A 21785-nucleotide genomic window follows, 5' to 3' on the forward strand; every position below is an offset into this window, starting at 1 on the left:
ATTTTTATTCCATTCATTAAAAAGGGAATATTTCAAAACCACATAGAAGACTTTATAAGTCCTATGCAGTGCTATGAAAATTAACCCGTAGCTATTTAGGTCTAGTCTTCCAAATGATAGCATGTCCTCTTCTGAATAGCTACTACTAAAGAATACATCCAATTTCATCTTGATTTCCTTTGTAAATGGGTAACCTAGCAAGATAGTTCATAACTTGGGGAAATTATAACCAGAAATATAAGGCAGCAAATGTAATAGTAAACATATGATAAAGAAAACCGGGAAAATGCAGGTGCTGTATACTAGTCCAAAGGGGGGTTGGAAAGTATGTAAAGCAAATTGTGAAAGTTCAGTAAAATGAAGTGATAAAATAATAGAGCTGGTCAAAAACAGGACTTTCCATCCTGAGATGGATTTTGTTTTCATCCCAAATCAGGATGTGTAACAGGGATATACTGGCCTTTTAAAAGTCTCTGGGTGAAGATAAAAGGGAAAAACACGAGGAATGTCATTATAGGGGTCTACTATATACCACCAAATTGGGAGGAAGAGGCAGAAGAGGCATGTCTAGCACCCATAACAGAAATACCCAAAACACAAGACCTGGTAGTAAAGAGGGATTTTAACTATCCAGACACGTGTTGGAAAAGTAATACAGCAAAACACAAAATGTCCAGGAAATCCTTCTAATGAACTGAAACTTTTTGTTTCAGAAGGTGAAGGAAGTAACCAGGGGGACAGCCATTTTAGACTTGGTTCTGACTAACGGGGAGGAAGCAGCTGCAAATCTGAAGGTGGAAGGCAAATTGGGTGAAAGTGATCATGAAATGATCATGATCCTAAGGAAAAGGAGTGACAGAAGCAGAATAAGAACAACTGAATTAAAAAAAAAAAAAAAAAGCCGCCATTAACAAACTCGGAGAATAGGTAGAGGAGGTCCTATTGGAAGAAAATCTAAGGAAAAAAACGGATTCAGGAGAGCTGGAAGTTTCTCAAACAGACAATATTAAAGTTGCAACAGAAAACTATCCTGATGTGAAGGAATGATAGGAAGAATAGTGAGAGGCCAATATGGCTCCATCAGGAGCACTTTATTATGATGATAAAACCTACAAACAGTGGAAACATGTTGCTAAAGAGGAGTACAAAAGAATAACACAAGCACGTAGGAATAAAATCAGGAAGGATAAGGGGCCGGCCGTGCCTGCGGATGGTCGATGTAAACACACTCTCTCGCGGCCCGCTAGCAGATTACCCTGATGGGCTGCCTGCGGGCTGCAGGTTGCCCACCGCTGATCTAGATGGTAGCACTGCTGAAAAGGCTGTGGGGGTTTTAGCAGATCACAGATTGAATGAGCCAACAATATGATGCAGTTGTGTAAAAGGCCAGTATCATTGTGGAGTGTATTAACAGGAATGTCCTATGTAAAACACGGGAGGTAATGGTCCTGCTCTACACGGCACTGGTGAGGCCACACCTGGAGTTCTGTGACCAGTTCTGGACACCACACTTTGGGAAAGATGTGGACAAATTGGGGGGAGTCCAGAGTACAGCAACAAAAATAATTCAAAGATTTAGAAAACATGATCTCTGAGCAAATTTTTTTTTTTTTTTTAAAAAGTGGGTATATTCAGTCTTGAGAAAAGAAGATTGAGGGGGGGGCCTAATAAGTCTTCAAATATGTTATAACAAGGAGTGTGATCATTAGTTCTCCATATCCACTAAAGGCAGGAAAAAGAAGTAATGGGTTGAATCTCCAGCAAGGGAGATTTAGATAAGATTTTAGAAAAACAGCTTTCTAAATATAAGGGTAATTAAGCACTGGAATATGGTTCTAAAGGGGGTTGTGGAATCCCTCCCATTAGAGGTTTTTAAGAACAGGTTAGACACAAACCCATGAGGGATGGTTTAGGGTATACTTTGGTCCTGCCTTGGTGTGTGGGAGGATGTGGACTAGGTGACCTCCTTGAGGTCATGTCCAGCCTTACGGGTCTATGGTTCTATGAAAGGAAACTGGATCTATGGTTCTAAAAGGAACTTTTGGTGAAGGTAGAAAACTGAGGGAGAATGGGAAGAGTTGGAGTCAAGGGTAGACTTTTTGAGGACAAGGGAGGTCAGGGCATGATTGTATTTATAGGAGAAAGTAAGAGTAACACTAATATGGAGGTGCAGGTAGTGGAGGAAAGTAACTGGGGGCCACTCGGGCTTGCCGGGGGATTAGCGGTGGAGAATAAATGAGAAATCTGGGTATCCACCACAGAGGAGAGAGAGCAGAACATGCTAGAGTGGGATAAAGGAGATCATGGCAGATCTGTCCATCTCCTTTTTGGAAAGGGTGTTAAGCTCTTGTGCAGACAGCATGCAGGAAGATAAATCCACTCCTATAGAACTCCTCCCTTCAGTTCCTTTAGATGAAGTCAGAAGCTGGAATTTGAATTTGAAGTGCCGTGTGGTCTTTAATAGGTGGTCGGGATCTCTCTGATTTATATCTCATCTGAAATACGGCACTTCCAGCAGCACAACTCCCCCTAGCATCATTCCGAGGCATCGATTCAATACTGACTCAAAGGAAATAATGCTGCTTATTTGAGTCACCGACTACTACCTCCTGGAGCATCTTGGGTTTCCTTGGTGGTTTCTCTCCAAGTACTGACCAACCCTGACCCTGTTTAGCTTATGAGATCTGACGAGATCTTAGCCTGAGGAAGTTTGGTTGCTTTAAAGAGCTCCATAGATGCAAGTAAAAGGACAGAATGGGGTCAAACTGATGAGATTTAGGTTGACGTGTATTTCCTGAGATTAAAAGGTCAGGTTTTAATGAACCACATGCATTTTTATTTTTGTGTATTCTCCTGAACTTTACAGTTCCTAATGTGGTCCACACAGTTAAAGGATTGTGGCTACCTCTGAACATAAGGGTATCGAAAGGATAACAAGCACAGTGGACATTTTGTCCACCTTATTTTTCTCCAGATTTTGATTTTCCATTTCCTCCTCCCCTCTCCACACCCCAGTATTTTTGAGAATATCACCCATGGCCCTTCAAATTAGTAACACCAGAATGGCATTGCAGCAATGTATGACTGCTCTGATATCACTCCCATTCCAGAGGTATGAACTGTAGCGCTGAAATCTGGTATCTCCAACTAGTTGCGAAGGCTCCTCATCCTTGCAGTACAAAGCCCTAGAGGTGGGAATACTAATTTACATAGGAGTAAACCTCCAGGATAGATGTGCTGCATGGGTGTATTATATTGTTGTTTATTTGTAGTGTCGTAGTACTCAGATGCTCTAGCCGTGAAGTACGACCCCATTGTGCTAGGTGCTGTACAAACCAGAACCCAGTCCCTTCCCCCAAAGAGTTGCCAATGTAAGTAGGGCTTTTACTACTGAGATTCCGCCAGTTTGAAACAAACTCTCACAAATGTCCACTATAGACCCGCTGAATTCCTTTAGTTGAGTTTTTTCATTTGTCTGAAGTTTATCTAGAACAGCAACTGTCCTCACATATTTAAAAAAAAAAAAAATTCTCCTCACTGCCCCATTACTTGTGCACACGTTTGTAGCTTCACCTACTTTCCAACCATTTTGGAATTGTGCAGATCAAGTCAAGTCTTGGTGCATGGGAAATATTGGTACCCAGCATGAAAACATTGGCCTGCTCTTAGTGCTTGTGTTGTGCTTTGAGATCCTTGGCTGCATGTTCATATATGCCATTGTACAGTGACTATTCAACAGTTATCCTTCATTGACTAAAATGACTATTTAATAATTACCATTGTTTGAAATCTCAAAACATTATTCTCTGATTCCCGGCATGGCTGTCTCCCTATGCAGTGTCACTCACAATTCCTAGTTTTTCACATGTACAGTTTTTTTCACCAGTACATTATGAAAAATCAGCACTTAGGATGTGAATCTTCAGCTTACTTAAATGTACACACTGGAATCTTGTTGGAAGGCTTGATTTGGACAACACCTATTTGGATTATCTCTGTAACTGAAAAAGATTATGGATAATGCAGTGGCCTATTCCTACACTTATATCACAATGTGATAGCCTTCTGCAGTCATGCTTGCTTTAATCTGAACAATCAGCACACCCGGAGCCTTAAAACAATGACTTCCCCATTTGGACAAGTACAAGGAAGCAAATTTCCATCTCACAAAGAGAGAGGAGAGAATTTTACCAAGTATTTTAATGAGAAGGCAGGTCAGCAAGATCATAATTGTCTTTAATTTGCACTTCCAGAAGTTGTAACATTCACCTGCAGCTGAGTGGCACTCAGGAAAAAAAAGTGTGAAATTCTTCCTTACCTTTGAAAACATTAAAGAAATGACTTCAGATCTGATATTTACAACAGAATGTCCTACTGATGGACCAAACACATCGGCATCAATAGGGTATGCTGTTTTTTATCCATGGAGCTGAATGAGCGTTGTGAATTCCATAGCATGCAGTTTTGCTTTTATTTTTTTTATCCTTCCAGAACATTTCAGAATGTTCAGCTCTTTTGTACACCAGTCCCATATTGAATTCTTTCTTACTATTCTTTCTGAAGTCTTTAGAGACCAGGGAGAATTTGGTAACTGAGCTTATCTAGGTGTTTGTCTAGTTTGGGTTATTTTTAATAATGGAAAGAAGAGGTGGTCTTTCATAGTGCCCTCCCCATTTTCCCCCCTCCCCCCATCCCCATAGTATTTCATCTCCTCTCTTTAAAACTTCTTTGCCCAATAAGAGATGAGTGAACTACACAGCCTTTAGTGAAAGTTAATGTATCCGCTTCAGCATCATTGGTTTCCAGGTGTCTTACAGGGAGCTCATTTTGTTCTGTGGTATCTTGTAAAATTCCCATTCCTTTTTGGATAAATTTTTACAGGAAATACCCTGTAAAAGGCTTTAATTTCCTTCACTTACTGTTCGATTTTAGTTCTTTCTTTTATGTCCCCTTTCTTTACTTGTTCTTTTGTGGAGAACAGTTTCCCTTCAGCATTTTTATTCCGTGGGAGGCAACTGTGGGTGGTTACAGCTGACATGTGTGCTTCAGAATTTTGTAGCTTTTGTTTGAAAAATTTACCATTCCATCTGTCCTTCTTTCTTTAGCTGAGTGGCATGTCTCTGTAGTGGGGGATCTTACAGTTCTGGGGCATGGGTGTGACCTGGGTCCCATAATTCCAGAGGGGGCCCAGAGGAGCAACTATTTCTTCCACAGAGAGAACTCTTGGGGTCCAAAGGTTGACCTCTATCTCTGAGTCCCTTGTCAGAGAGAGACTGATGAGGGCCACTAAAGTGTTGTGTAGAGGACTAGTAAAGGTTACAGACATTAATCCCTGCTGGAAGCTCCCTGTGTTGATGGGAGCTGAGGAAAATGGCTGGCTATTCCTTTAAATCCAACACATCTACTGCTGCAGCACCTGATGGAAGGCAGCTACCCCAGGAGAGCAATAAGCAACCTCTTTTCCTAGCCATCAGCATTAGCAGGCAGACATGATAGTGGGTGAGGGATGGTGAGAGGGAGAACACTGAGGATGGGAAGAGTAAGGAAAAGGACAGGGCTTCCAAGGATGGAATTGGGGGCATAAGCAGCAGGTAGTTTGGATTAGAATGGATATTTAGAGTAAGTGGATGGGGAGGAGACACTTATAGTTCCCTAGGTTTATCTCCCACTTCAAAGTTTTGGTTGGGGCCCATCTGAACATTGATATTCCCCCCGCCTTCCCCACCGCCCTGCACACACACCCACACCGGAGCTCTCCGCAACCTCACTTACGGGGACATTGTGTTTTAATACTATGACATTTGCAAAGCAAGTATCCTTAACATCATTGTTAGAGAGACCTTTTTTCCCCCCTTCCTTGTGTCAAGTATCAAGGTCCATCATATGCAATAGAATTTGAGCTTATACTTCTCCTGGCATTGGAAAGGACATTTCTCTTTTTGTAAACGTTGAAATGTTACGCAGCTCATGGCTTTAGTTTTAAATATAGCAAAAACATTTTGCTCAATATAGAAGATTGATTTAGCTCCAGCATCTGGCGTGTGTTAATTTTAAAACGGTAACATAAAAAATACTAAAATAAAGTTCACTAAAATTAGAATTTCAACTGCAATTTAGTCTCCATTTTGTTACTTTTCAAACTGAACAAGGACGCTTGTCGTGAAACTACAAACAAATGGCCACTCTCTTTTAACGAACTAAACAGGCCTAGTTGCTCTTTTTCCCAAATCGCTTACAATTTACATTGGCAATAGGCTCGAGGCTAAACATTTTCAGTCTAGATTTTAAACACACCTAAAGTCTGTGGATGTTTGAGTCTGGGGCTTTGGTTCAGGGCAACAGCCAAATGTCCATGATTCTAGTTACTTCTTGTTTACTGTTATGAACGTTTCTGTTTGTTTGCAGTGATTCTGGGTACAAACTAGTCACATGAAATTTGTGGCTCAGCTTCACGTCGGTTGAGTGAATCTTATTTCTGTTTTATGTGGTGTTGGTTTTTTATCTTGCCTCTTCATCCTGCCCCACTTTCCATGATATATGCCATGTAATATATTTTATGTTGCTATGATTTTCTTTGTAGCTATGATCCTGACTTCTGTGCATTGCATGAACAATGTCTGTCTCTCTCTCTCTGATATGGAGGGATTAAACATGGAGGATCTAAGAATTAAAGAGATCCTCTGCTTTTCTTTCTCATGGGTATTTTATGTTTTCTTTTCTTTAAGGTAAAGGTAATCATCTACAAGACAGAGAGCATGATTTGCACTGTGGGAGGAGGATTCAAATGTTTCTCACTGAGATTTACTTTGTGCTGCATTGGCCCCCAATTTCACCAGAATTGCAGCCCTGAAAACTTCTAACTTTATGAAGTCTTTTGGCATACCTGGCCAAAATTTTTTGGCTTTGTAGGCCTCGTCTCAAGTTTAATTACAAAACTTTTGTTCAACCTTTATGGAAAATTCAGGTCCCAGTTTTGGAATAAGAGCCTAGAAGATTGGTGGTGGGAAGGAGGTCCTTAGTTTTTTTTTTTTTTTTTTTTTTTTTAAGAGAACCTCTGCAAACCCACTACCTAGGCCTTGTCTACACTACGAGAGTAGTTCGATTTTACTTAAATCGAATATTTGGAATCNATGTAACGGCGCTAACTTCGACATAAACGCCTAGTGTAGACCAGGCCTTAGTAATATATGCAAGTCAGAAATGCTGGAGTAGCAAAGTTATAATAACGGAAACAACTGCCTTTAAAAATCATCCTGGGGCAAATCAGAAGCACGTCTGCACATGTCCTCTGTCTTATCACAGTCAGCTAGTTTTGCAAAGTGTCAGCCTGTACAGAAATAGACTGTCCATGTGAACTTGCTACCTCACTTCCTAAGAAGAGTGTTCATATTGTGCTTGAACATCAAACTCAGCAGCAGTCTGTGCAAATACTATTGCAAACATTATCAGTAGCCTTCGTGGAATTCTATTTCTATTTCTTTATAATTTTCACTGACATCGGTCTGTTTTTAAGCAAACTTTTCGATTTTTATTTTTTTTTTTTTATTTTTTTTTTTTTAAATTTTAAGTTGCGTAGAATTATGGGATTTATGCACTTTTTCCCCAATTTTTATCTATTTAAATTTTCACAGTTGCAGGAAATTATGGGGGAGTCAGATAATTATTTAATGACCGTAGATGTTGAGATCCAGAAAGTTAAATCTTTATAACCCATTAAAATTGTCAACGTCACATTTCAAAATATACAAAGTAAATGTCCTTAAATCAACAAGTCACACCTATTTTTACTATTCATTAGATAATCCATTGGTAACTAGCCTAATTCAAAAGTCGAAATCACAGGATTTTGACTCATAAATTCTCAAGCAATATTTTTCTTTCTTTTTCAATCCATTGATAATAAAAATTTAAAGAAATATATTTTTTCATCTCTGTGTGTGTATGGTGAAATCAATGTTTACCAACATTTACCAATTAAAAATCTAATCCTTCCATGCCTAATTATTATACCCATTTGATAGCTGACTCTATCATAATTAAGTGCATGTATGTGTTCAATAATCAGGACTGATATTAATACTTTTTAACCTTCACACCATGGAAATCCTTGATCTTGGAGAGTAGGTCCATCAGTGGCTATTAACCAAGATGGATACGGCTGTAACCCACAGGGCCGGCTCCAGGCACCAGCCGACCAAGCACGTGCTGCGGGCGGCCCCTTGTAAGGGGCGGCCAAAGCTCGGGGTGGCAGGGCGGTGCTCGGGGTTTTTTTTTTTGTTGTTTTTTGGTTCAGCGGGGCGGCGCTCGGGGGGGTAGTTTTTGGTTTGGCGGGGCAGCACTGAGGTTTTTTTGTTTTTTTGGTTCGGCAGGGCGGCGCTCGGAGGGGTGTTTATGGCGGGGCTTTTTTTTTTTTTGCTTGGGGGCGGCAAAAATGTTAGTGCCGGCCCTGGTAACCCCTAGACCTCTGACTGCCAGAAGCCAGCAGGAGAAGACGGGTGAATCTCTCCAAAATTTCCCTGTTCTGTACACTCCCCCCTGAGGCCTTGGTACTAGCCACTGTCAGAAGACTGGATACTGGGCTAGAGGGACCATTGGTCTGACCCAATATGGCCATTTTTATGTTCGTGATCAATAAAAGGAAAACCCCTTTGAAGAACTTTTGGTTAACTTTTTAAATATAAAATAATTTGTAAGCATTTTGATTGTTTGATCAGTTTGCTTATTAATTCTGAAGAGGGGGCATTGTAGAAGTAAACAAAATAATGGGTGAATGAATCCATAGAAGAGAGAATAGCCCTCCTGTAGCAGTCTAAGCCACTACGATACAAAAGTTTTTTTTATTTTTCAAAGTTTTAGACGAAAACTCAAACTACACCTCTATCCCGATATAACATGACCCGATATAACACAAATTTGGATATAATGCGGTAAAGCAGCGCTCTGGGGGGGGGGGGGGCAGGGCTGCGCACCCCGGTGGATCAAAGCAAGTTTGATATAACGAGGTTTCACCTATAACGCGGGAAGTTTTTTTGGCTCCCAAGGACAGCGTTATATCGAGGTAGAGGTGTACATACTTTATTGAAATTGTTTGTTTATGGTGATGAAATCCCCCCTCCCCCCAAACCAAGGAAGTGTCCATATTCAGATCAGTAAGATCTCTCATCTCAAAATGGAGTTTCAGTAGGTGCTATTCATTCCCTTAAGTCAATATTGAACCAATCCCCCTGCAGTGCTGAGATGAGGAGACACAAGACAGTGTCTTTGAGGATGCCATTTTTCAGCTGAGATGTAAAATCAATGGCTTGACCATTTGTGGTTATGAAAGATCCCTTGGCACATTTCTGCAAGAGTAGAAGCATTAACTCCAATGTCCTGGTTAAATTCAAGTTTAGATAGTCACATTCTTCCTGCCTTAAATATCCCTTCGGTTTTAATTGGACAATTCTTCATTTCCTGTTGTAAATTACTGTGCAATTTTGCTTTGCACTGTTGAATAGTCACTGTCTTTGCATCTCTTAGGTCATGCATTTCAGTAGTGGGTGAACTAGTTCATGTATATATGTGGAGTCTGGAAAGTTGTTTGTTACGGGTCTGGTTCAAACCCAATTGAAGTCAATAGGATCAGCCTCTAGGTTATGGAATACTTTTGACAGGAACTGGAAATTACAAATCTAAATTATTATCATTATCCACAATATTACAGGATGCTTTCTTTTGTGTGTTACATCATGCCTATGGCAGATATTCCTGGAGAAATACATAAAGACTCAAATGGTCAAATAGGATGATTTTCTTTTTTAAATTCTACTTCTATTTTATTCCTTTATTTCCATTTGTAAAAAGGCTCCTTTCTGGGCCTATGGTGCTTCTACAATCTTTAGAAAGCTACAGGACCTGATAATGACACAGCTGTGAATTGTCACCAAAATGAAAACCCTTTCCAACTCTTGCTCCTCTACAAATTGCTCCATCCCTTTAATATGACCTGAGGATTAACCAATTTCAGCTTTGGTCAATGAGCAAGTCAAGTGAATTCTGTAGTCAAGAAGTGGGAACCGAAAACACCCTCTGCAACTCTCCTGTTTAAACCAGGGCCTGTTATTCAGGTACCCTCAGCTGATCCCATCTGCACTATCACACAGTTGTCTTTGATGGTGCAAAGACTGATCCTTAGAAGATGGAAAAGGTCTTGGGTTTCAGCTTCTTAATGAGCCTCTTAATTATATGATTAATGACAAAACCAAAGAGCTAGATCCACAGCTGTAGTGAATCGACAGGGCGCCATTGATTTAAATAGTGTCACACTGATTTATGCCAGTTGAGGAATTGGCCCTGAAGAGTTTAATATGGTAGTGGAAGAATTTATCTTTTTTGTAATATAGAAGAGAACACAGATGGAGATCAAGAGGGAATTAGAGTAACAGTCCAACTGTGTGTGTGTGTTTGTGTGGTTTTTTCCCCCATTTATAGCTATATATTGTGTTCAAATCAGTATATTTACTTTTTTTTTTTTTTAAATACCCACCGGTCTTACTGGAAAGAGGCTGTAATAATTTTCTAAATCCCAGTGGCCAGGTAATAATATGGTTCCAAAAGCCATTTTATAACCTGATCACATGCTGCCTTTTACTGGGTTTTACAACAGTGTTAAAGCACCATTTTAGAGAAGCGAGAACCATTTCTAAGCATGGTTCTGACTAACATGGTTTGAAATCTACTCTTGATAAATCTCCTAATGTGGATATAAAGGGATCTTGAGGCAATATGTATAATTCCTCTCCTTCCTGCATCTCAGTTTATCTCTTGGCAGAAGCACAGACCTGAATTCTATCCTTTCAGGACTTCCAGAAAAAAAGCAGCCCGCAGAGTTAAAACCTTTGAACCGTGAAATACAACCCCCTGAATGTAGGTGGTAGTAACAGCTGCCAGTCATCCTCAGTCAACCATACCTCCTTGGGACTGAAGAAAAATCTAATGCTGCAGTATAAGCAAGTGGGTTACATAGAGAAGTCTTGATTTATACATGCCATGTCAAAGAAGGAAAAATGCTCAGTTCAATTTAGATTGTACCTTCCCAAATGGAGCAGTATGCGCGTTAACTCTCTGATCTGATAGCTGACAATTTAAGAGGCTATAACCTAATTTTATAGCATTGGTAAAATCATGCTCTGGTTTACACCCTTTCCACCCTCCTTGACTTCAGTGAGGTTGTATGCAGTGTTAATCAGCCCTGTTTCTTTTACGTTGGATTTTCAAGGTCCTCCCAAACTTTTGGCAGGATCTTACAACATGCTGTTATGTAGGTTTTTCCCTGGAGTGTATTTTCTTGCTCTTGTTGATGTATCCAAGACTGACTTATTTTTTTTTAATAAACTTTTATTTTTGCTACAGATTCAATAAACACAAATGATGATTTACTGTGTTTGTGACTTGGGGTTAGTAGGAATATGAAAATGAGTTATATAAATCTATGTTCTGTTTCTTGAAACATTGTAGCCTGGGCTTCCATTTGTTTTTGAAATAAACCTTTTTTGGGTATTGCTAGATAAGTGATCTGCACCATAAAGAGTGGTTCTTTACTGCACCAGGAATTTACTTTTAGACCAGTATTAGTGCTATTCCCAATACTCACAGCAGGATATTTACTGTGGTAAATGTAAGAACTGCAGACAGTAAATATTCAGTTTTTATTGGCACTCATTGCAAGGATTTATTTTTAACAGGGGAAACCCAGGTTTATTTTGTAGGAATGTCATGTGTTGCTTACTAAGTTAAAGGGTTGCTTTTGCTAGGTCTTAATTTATTTTTAATAGGGCTAAATATTTGCTTCCCCAAGTTCACACTGCATGACAAAAATCTTCAGATAGCTGGGAAATCATGTTTCTCTATAAAGCTTTTGTTGGGGAGTTATATTTTGGATTTGATCGTGATTTTAATAACCTATCATCTTGTTAAAATAAAAAATTGATCTACCAAAATGTGAAATTGACAATGCAATTAATCCCATAAAAAGTTTATGCTGCAGAGATATGCAAGTCGATTATTTTAAATTAATAATTTGAAATTAATTTAAAATGTTGCTTTTATAGGTCTAATGTCTTTACTCTTTGCTATATTCAGGACTCCACATTCTAGCATTACACTTCTTTTTAATGATCATTCCTTCACCTTGTCATTTCTCAGGGCATAAACTTTGCTCTTTAAAGTACAAGCATGTGGTCAGCCTACTGGGCCACATGTTAGGTTGGGGTTTGTAGAATTCTGGGTTTGATCATATCATCACCTCTTGTGATTTAAAAACTAGGCAGTCCCTTTGGGAAAAGGAATTGCTATCTCCTCTCCCACCTCAGGAGATTTCTTAAAAGTTCTTCTGTAGAAGGGGAAAGAGTGGGGATTACAATGTATTAGAAAATGGTTAGTACTGAAACCTTAAATGACCCTGTTAATGTTACAGAAAGCTTAATGCATTAGTGACTTTGAAGTATATAAATTGTGGGTTAAACTTGGGAAATCTAATCTCTTGAAACCAATGCTCAGTAGATCCTAATGGAAATAAAATGTCTAAGAATTATAGCTACTCAAAAACTCTACACAGAATCAAACCGAAATATGTGCTGCCCCAGTTTAGTTCCCTTTATTTCTTCTCCTCACTCTATTCCCCTTCCACCCACCCACCCTTTTACATCCTCCCAGGTCACTAGTACTATTGCACTTTTAATAATAGGTGTCTGAGATAGAGAATAGCTAAATACTTAGCTGATTGATACCACTGGGGTTGAATTTAATGGCAGTATACCCCTATCTAGGACCTTCAGTAGGGCCAGATGGTGCCTGGCTCGCCTGCAAGTGTGTGTGGTAGGGTGGAGAGTGTAAGTTGCCCCTATGCCCCTGCACAGCAATTGAATGCAGTCCCAGTATTTCCTGGAGCAAAGCACTCCAAAGCGGATAATGAGGTCTGGGGAGGTGCCAAGGTTCTACTCCTGTGTACCAGCTAACAGGACTGGTTGTGCACACATTGAGGAGGAAAAGGGTGTAGCAACCCACATGCATCTCTAAGCATAGGTGAGCTTCTCTCTGAGCCAGAACTCCACCTGAACCTCCCAGAAGTCTTTCTGGCTCCACACTGACCCCAGCCTGCTGGATGTGCCTGTATGACTCAGTGAAGACCACAGCTGGGTAATACAAAAAGAAATGAAATTCAGTGTCCAGAAGAGCAAGGCAATGCATGCTAAAAGGAACAATTTTAACTCTTATAGAACCATGTGGCTTGTCAATTAACTGTAACCACTGAGGAAAAATATACTGGTATCATTGTGGGCTGCTCTAGGAAAACCACCGCTCAATGTGCAGCAGTATCCAAAGATGTCAAATTGTACACCTCTACCCCGATATAACGCTGTCCTCGGGAGCCAAAAAATCTTACCGCGTTATAGGTGAAACCGCATTATATCGAACTTGCATTGATCCGCCGGAGTGCACAGCCCCGCCCCCCGGGACTGCTGTTTTACCGCGTTCTATCCAAATTCATGTTATATCGGGTCGCATTATATCGGGGTAGAGGTGTATTATGGAAAGGATGAAGAAAAATCCTTACAATATTGTAATGCCATTAGCATGCTTTTTTTTTTAATATCCCGTACACCTCTGGTCATCCCATCTCAGAAAGTATATCGCAAAAAACAGGCCTCAGAGGAGAGCAATGAAAACTATTAGAGGCAACAAAAATCTTCTGTATGAAAACAGATTAAAAAGATTAGGACTATTTAAAGTAGGGCAGAAAAAAAAAGGTAGATGTGTGTGTATGATAGTGAATAGCATATAGAAGGTAGATCAGATTTAACCATTGTCATAATACAAGAGCCAAAGCTACACCCAATGAAAAGAAAAGGCAACAAATTTAAAACTGATCAAGCTTTTTGTACAAAGGATAATCAATGTGACCTTTGCTACCACAACATGTTATTGAGGCCAAGAGTTTAGCAGGATTCAAAAAGGATTATTGATATAAATGTATGTTAAGAATATAGCAGCTGTAGCAGACAGGGTAGAAATCTATGAGATCTTCCATCATGCTTTATGATGGCAAGGGTTCCTATATTTTTCACTGTGTGGACTGCCTTTTAAGGCCAAGGATTGCTTGTGAGCCAGATGCCCTCTCATTTGTGATTCCACATGACAGTTACAGCAATTGTGGACATGGAAAACTACTGTTAGGAAAGCATGTAATGTCTTTCAATGTAATGTTAGGAAAGCGTAGGCTGTCTTGCAATGTCTGGAAATGAGGAGACAGCATCATGTAACCAGTGGCCTCTCTGCAGACAAGTGTTCATAGGCCATAGTTTGGGAACCTCTGTTTTGGAATATCAACGGAAGTTAGAAAAAAACGTATTGTTGTTTTTCTCCATGGTGTAGGTTTATGTGGCTGTTTGAAAATCTGGTAGTGGATGCCTTAGAAGGCAAGGTGCTAAGCGAGGTGGACCATTGGTGTGGTCCCGTATAATAGTCCCTATGTTTTTTTGGTTTTAGGGTTTTACACAGAGGGCGGGAGGAGGGAAAAAAAATAGTTAAAAATTCCAAAATTCAGTGAATGGTTTGAAGCTATTTTATGGGGTTGGATGCTGGAATAAATCCAGGCCAGATGGATTTAGTAGGTGGAGAGCAGGTGTAGTAGTATAGTGATAAATTTATATATACACCACTTGTGTGGAGGTGATAGTCATGGGATGAATTGTGATAAATCATCCGCCTTAGCCTACCCTCCCTGCCTTCTGCTCACCAATCCATTTCCCCTGAAATGTATTACCAACCCAAGAACAGCTTCGAGCAGATCCCCTTTTTTTTAATCACATCTGTCTACCAGTAAAATGCTGCTTCATCTCCCAAATATTGTACTTCCTCCTTAAAAATTACCACTGTCCAAGGCCTAGAATGGGAATATTCAGTCCTGAATCCGTGGTGTCCAGTAGCTGGTGTAGAGATAGAAAATGGGAGCTTTTTGCCATTGTGAAATGGGCCTACTGCTTGGTTCTAGCCCTGGAGGAAGCTGCCGGGTTGGAATTTAAAACAGCAATATAATTTTATGTATAGAAAAACTACACCTGGATAATGTAACAGTCAGAAACTCACACTAATAAAATCTTTTGTATTGCTCTCCACCATGATGTGTTTCCAGTTTATTACATGCTTGTGCATATTATCGCATGGACATCAGCTCCACAGATGGGCTGTGCGTGATCTTTGCCTTTTAAAATGTTATAACCTCTGCAAACACTAACCAATTTTCCCTTCTGTATATCTTGCAGAGAGACTGCCGCAGAGTTAGCTGGAACATTACCAAGGTAAGCAAGCTGTTCTAAACTAATCTGTATATCTGCTTCTGGTAGCTGAAAGAAGCCTGTCAGGCTGTGGGGAGGCAACATGGATATATGGAGAAAACATTTTGATTTGTTTGCCATACCTAGTAGAATGGCTGTAAAGTGCTGTGGCCCCCAAGAACAGATCATTTTAAATCAACATGTTTAAACTGCTTTGAGGTTCAGCTCAGTTGGCTACCACCTGAAGAAAAAGCATCCCAGATTTGGTCTCCTGCCACGTTCAAACTACGTACATTGTAGGTGGTTTCGACGTTGCCTTACATTTTAACGGTGAGGGAAAAGTCGATTGTGAAAATCCAAATGTTCTTTCCTTGGGAAAGCAGAAGAACCAGATAGATCTGATCTTCCAGCCTTTCAAAGAGAACCTCCTTGTGGTCAGAGGAGACAAATATAAGGCTGTAATCCTGGAGATGAAAATTAATCAAACAACTGAAAAAATATGGAATGGCATCCTGAATTCTATTAAGTGACAGATTACATTCTATCAAGGAACAATGCATGTGATCCCTTTGCATCCCATTTCACCCCAGATTCTTTATTATTGAATTGTGTGGGGGGGGTTTAATGTGGTAGTTATTTTTCAGTGAATATTATATTGTAGTTTTGACACATATTCATAATGAAAATGTGTAAAATGTAAGCCATGACATCTTCATTGCAGTTATAATACCAATTTTTTAAACAACATGGTGGTAAAGATATTTGACACATCAGCTATTTCTCATTCGAAGGCAGCTGAAAAAAATCTGCTTCACTTTTTTGGAGGGTCATGTGAGATCCAAATGTTCGTTCATTGGAAAAGCAGGCGAACCACATTTGTTTATGGTGAGAATCATGGCCGGACTTAATTCCAACAGTAACAAGGTGTATTTTTCCTTCATTTGATGGATATTTTTCTTTGGTTGTTTTCCAGGAATGTTTGCAGGTACAACCTAGTTGAATACAGCTAGGTCTTTCTGCTATCATTCTCTTTTTAGGTTTCCTGTCCTTTTTATCTTCAAATGTGCAATGAAATATGTTGGTGCAATTTAACAAGGCATCTGAAATTCTGTTTATTCTCTGGCTAATGATCTGTGTGGTACATGACACTTAGGGATTTTTATTCTTTGTAGTTGTAAAGGAATGCTTACAATTCTGCATCTGGGAAAAATGAAAATAGAGATTCAACAGCAGCTGACTAGTTTAATCCTTTCTTGAAGACATTAGTATTTACTATGTTTCATAATTTAGTTGTCATTTTCACTAGTTTTAAGGATAGAATATTTCCAATCTGATTGCACTGCATGTCATTAACTTAACTTTGACTTGGCATTAGTTGACAATATATAGTGAAAATATGAAACCTTTGTACAGCAGAAGTGAATTCTACCCTGGTAGTTTTAAATGCCTTGAAGTTAAAATGAGAAATCTACAGTAGGAGCTTGAGTAAGCATCCAGTTTCTATCTCATTGCTAATGGAAACCTAACTGTGTGTTTGAATTCTTGCCACAGCTGAAATTAAAGTCTGGTGGTAATATGTCACAAGCAGAAATTAGATTATATGAGCAATGTGCATGAGGCATTGTAATTGTATTATAAATATTAAAGCCAATGATCTTGTCTAGATTAAAACAAATGTTTACAGCTGTGTGAGTGTTGGCATTCTTCTACTAGTCTTCAAGCTTTTCTCTGGTGTGACCTGTCGTTGCTTTTGTTTCAGTAGTAGACTTTTTTGATTTACTCTTTATCGATTAGTTTTTTATATTTTTTGTTCAAACTGCAAATGAATACTTTTGATATTAACGGTTCTAAATTTAGAACCTAATCCAAGAATTTTTTTCTTCTGTCGGTGCTGATTTTCTTCCCAAAATGGTTCATTTCAATAGACACAATTTAGGTATTGGGATTTTCAGAATATAAAAGAAATAACTTCTTTTGTAGATGCTGTGCTATCCACACATTTGCTTAATGAGACAAAGACAAACAAAAAAGGGCACTCTGCCGCAGTTCTGAATATTAAATCTTATCTATGTAACTAAACATAATGACTTTTCTCTGTTTACAAATAGTCATAAGCATATACGTGGCATAAATTGCTCAAATCCTTTCCTTCATTAGTAAACGTGCCCAAAAGAATCTCTTCTTTAACCCTTCAGAGTGTACGCTATGTATTTGTCTACTCATCTGAAGGATGTCAGCGTTTTCAGGGTTAATGGTGCCTCCGGGGGTTTTCTGGCTTTGTCAACATAATAAAAATAAATATTTCTTTCCAAATGTGTACACAGATTAATTGGATTATATATATTAAGAAAAAGTGGGTGCTCCAATTTCCCAGAAAAGAGTTTATAAATTAGGAAACATGTTTTCTTTCTCGCCTGTCCTAATTAAGAGACTCACTCATAAGTGTGTGTTCAGAAAGTAAAGGTAAGAAAAGAATCCCTCTTAAAACACAGGAGAGTTGTTTTGGGGTTTTTTTCATGTTGGCATCAGCCATCAAATGCTGTTGAGCATTTTCTAAATAATCATTTTAAATAGGAAGACACATTTTCTCCTGATTTACTTAGCCAAAAGATTCACCAACAGATTTCATCAGTGCTTAGGGTCAAGATGGGGGAAAAAATGAAAAATTGAGTTTTGTAAACTTCTGTTAGAAGGAAATTTAATGGATAATTTTGTGTTTGTAGAGCGAGATAAATTAGAAACAAATACATGACAGGTTTAACTGCAAGAACTTGATAGCTAGGTTTTATACAATGTGTCTTTTTCTTTACTGGCTTATTTCTGTTGATATGTTTAGATAATACAGAATAGAGAGAGAATTGATTTTAAACTTAAAATGCAATAGATTCAACTTCATTATTATATATGTATGAGGCCATGGATTTTTGTTTTTCGAAGAAAGGTTTTCTATGTATAACAGCACATCAAAGAAAAGATCTTCATAAGGAAAACTTCATAATATTGTTAGGTTGTTCATTGCATGACCTATTTAGAGTACTCAGATTCTTCTTGTTGTAGACTACATAATTAAATTTTAAATGGAACATGATAAAGAAATTATACTGGTGATCTCCGGAGACTTGAATACCCTATTTGGCTCTTTACAAGAGTGTAGCAAAGGCATATTTTAAAATTTAATAAAGGTCTGGCCTCATTTTTTCCTTTTAGGTTTTCTAGAGCTGCTGTGCCAATCTTGTTCTAAAGCTACTTTTGTAGATCTATATTATCTACATGTTGCCTGAAATAACAGATCAAAATATAGTTCTTAAAAGCATGTTTATCTTGACTTGAGAAATCTGTTATTTAAGCATGATACGGTATAGCTGATCAATCAAACTCGTCTCATAAAACCTGCAGTTCCTGAATTTGTAGCAGTAGAAAATCGGGCTTCATCTTGTTTTGGTAACATTTGCGTTGTCCTTAGAACGTATCAAGCAAAAGAGGCAGAGTATTATTTTGCAATGTAGACTGCCTATTCTCAGAGCATAAATTGCACTCCATGAGGGGGTCAAAGAGACAAGACAGCACAGCCAAGGAATAAAGAAGAATACTTGGCTTCCACATCTAAGGAGCCATTCCAGTTTCTAGGGTAAATAAAACATGTTTTCTAACCTTCCATGATTTTTTTTTTGTATATACATTTAAAGAGAAATAATCTGTATACAGTCCTATATTTTAAATATTTATCTCTTTACTAATAACATCTTAGGTTATTACCGCTAAAAGAAAATTTAAGAAAATTCTTATTTACTTGCTATGTTTTGTGCTGCTGGCTTAATTTTGCATTTCATTCATCAGTACTTGGGAGAATGAAGTGAACCGGTCACTTCCTGTACTAACTAACCCAGGGCTGTTATTTGCATTTCCAGAACTCCAGGGAAATGTGTAAAATGCCTGTGTAAATAAAAGTAACAATAGAGCCAAGAGTTTTTATTGAAATTTGATCAAAATTCGGGTAAGGTTTTTTTAACTACACTGTGCTATTAATTGGCCTCTTAAAAAAAAAAAAAAAAAAGATAAAGAAGAAAAAGAAAAGAAGGTGGGGGGAAAAAAGAGCAAAATGAACATCTGCATTAAAAATACAATAGATGTTAAAATACAAAGCACCAAAAGAAGACAGGGACATATTAAAATACAGGCTAATAGTCTTTATTTGAGTTCTGTGACTGTATGTGTGTTTAAACAATACACCTCTACCTCGATATAACGCTGTCCTCAGGAGCCAAAAAATCTTACCACATTATAGGTTAAACCGTGTTATATCGAACTTGCTTTGATCCACCGGAGTGCACAGCCCTCCTGCCCAGAGCACTGCTTTACTGCGTTATATCCGAATTCGTGTTATATCGGGTCACGTTATATCGAGGTAGCGGTGTATATGTTATCAGCTAAGGTCAAGGTTTACAGTACATTATGACTTGGCATGCATGTGGGATTTGTGTGTAAAATTTCCAAAGGTGCACAAGTCCCATTTTCAAAAGAGACTTGCTCATTTAGGCACAAAGTCTCACAGAGAACCAATGGGATATAGGTTACTAAGTGCCTAAGTCACTTTGACAATGGAATGTAGTCTCGAAGTATGCTTCAGCTGAAGGAGGCTTTTGAAAATTTTATACACAACTTCACTCTTGTTGAAATATAATACAGTTAAGCTTTTATCTAAAGGGAAAAATAAAATTGACAACCCACCATATGACAGGCAAAGTGAAATCTCTTGATCGCTAACTGACAGCCATTTTTATGATACCATTGTGTTATGGAATGATCTGTCTTCCAAGGAGCTAAGTATACAAGATTTTGAAACATTACTGCCTTGACAGACATAATCCAAGTAATTGCTTGTAAATTCTGGTTGAATTATAAAATCTGTGTGGCTATTTCAAATTAGTTAATAAAATATCCATGAAGATTTTAATGAAAATATAATAATAAAAAGGAACATTTGTAATAGTAGTTGCCGAGAGTTGATTAAAGGCCTCCTTGAGATTCATATTGCCTCGCTTCCATTAATCCATACAAAACCCAGTTTATAGGATCATCTTCATTGCGTGTCACTCCAATTGTGCCACCATCCCCTCCCTTTAAATTTTTCCACTGATTGTTAAACAGCATCAAGTTCAACCTTCTTTTCTTTAAATTCAAGAGCGTCCACAACTCTGAACTTCTTTGCCATTCATGTCTCTTATCGAGACACCCTGTCCTGCCAGTCTTGAACACCCATTGTCCGCTTCTTCCATATATATCTCTCTGCTTTCTTCTACTCTGCCTTTACCCATGAAACCCTGTACAGAAGTTGTCTCACCAGTTATTGGGCTCAATACAGTAATTACTGGTAAAATTCTATAGCCTGCGTAATGCAGGAGCTTGGACTAGATATACATGATGCCTTTAAAATCCATTAACTAGTCAGTTTCCTTTTCCTCCTGCAAATCCCGTCTCAAGATGCACTTCCACTCTGATACCTAGAAAGGATAGGTCAACTAAAGATCTCTAGGTTGGGTGGCAATTGGGAATAGATAATATTGGTTATTATTTTTATTTCAAATTATCCTTTCAGTTGTGCCCATATTAGTCTTTGTCCTCCCCCCCACTACCTTCCTACTATTTGTTCATACTCACTTTTTGTGTCTTGTTTCAAACCACCTTTTCAATTTTAGGATGCTCAATTTGTGACACATTATAAAGGCAGCGTTTTCAGAGGGAGGGTGCTCTGCACTTTGTGAAAATCAGATCCTTTTAAGATCTCTCAAATTGGGCATCCAAAAATGGAGGCTTCCAAAATCACTAATCACTTTTGGAAATCTTGGCCCTAATCTTTCAATGCTTAAGTTCCCCATTTGTGAATGGATACTTCCTTTGTCTTGTCTAGTTAGATTTAGGGAAGAGACTGTCTATTACTGTGGATTTAAATGGCACAACGAAGCCCTGATTTGTTTGGGGTCTCCAGGCACTACTATAATACAAATAATAAATAGTAATTCTTTGCTATGGCAGAACACTTAAGTTGATTTATTGGAAATGAACTGTGCTTTTGAACAAATTATACCAAAGTTATCAGTTAATTTTCTGAAATTTTTCAAGTAAAACTTCAACAACCCTAACAAGTGAGTTGAATATTTGTTTCTTCAGGTACATACGGAAACAATTGTATCTCCATTCAAAACTATTTTTTCAGATGACGATAGTCATGAAACACATTGATTTATGTTTTCTATTAAATTCACCATTTTTGTAATCAAAACAGACAGTTTTCCATGGAGGAAAAAATAGTATTGTTCATAATTCCTAATGTTGTGTAGGATCTGATTAATTTCTGAAGAGGATTTTTAAAATCTACGAACTGTTTGCAGATTAAAATAAAAAGGCCGGAGGGCGATTTACTGTCCAGGTAAAAAGAAGAACAGGAGTACTTGTGGCACCTTAGAGACTAAC

General features: G+C 38.4%; 1 protein-coding gene across 2 annotated transcripts in view; it reads left to right on the plus strand.

Moving 5' to 3' along the window:
* CELF2 (CUGBP Elav-like family member 2) overlaps window positions 1-21785 on the plus strand; it is a 673014-nt gene that overhangs the window by 289076 nt on the left and 362153 nt on the right. For both annotated transcript variants that reach the window (XM_034764756.1, XM_034764676.1), the window contains one exon: window positions 15303-15338. Coding sequence is in view for 1 of the 2 variants with exons in the window: in XM_034764676.1 (XP_034620567.1) it covers window positions 15303-15338 (36 nt within the window). In the remaining variant the exon portion in view is untranslated. The remainder of the gene's footprint in view (window positions 1-15302; window positions 15339-21785) is intronic.

This window comes from Trachemys scripta, chromosome 1, assembly GCF_013100865.1.
Source record: "Trachemys scripta elegans isolate TJP31775 chromosome 1, CAS_Tse_1.0, whole genome shotgun sequence".
NCBI lineage: Eukaryota > Metazoa > Chordata > Testudines > Emydidae > Trachemys > Trachemys scripta.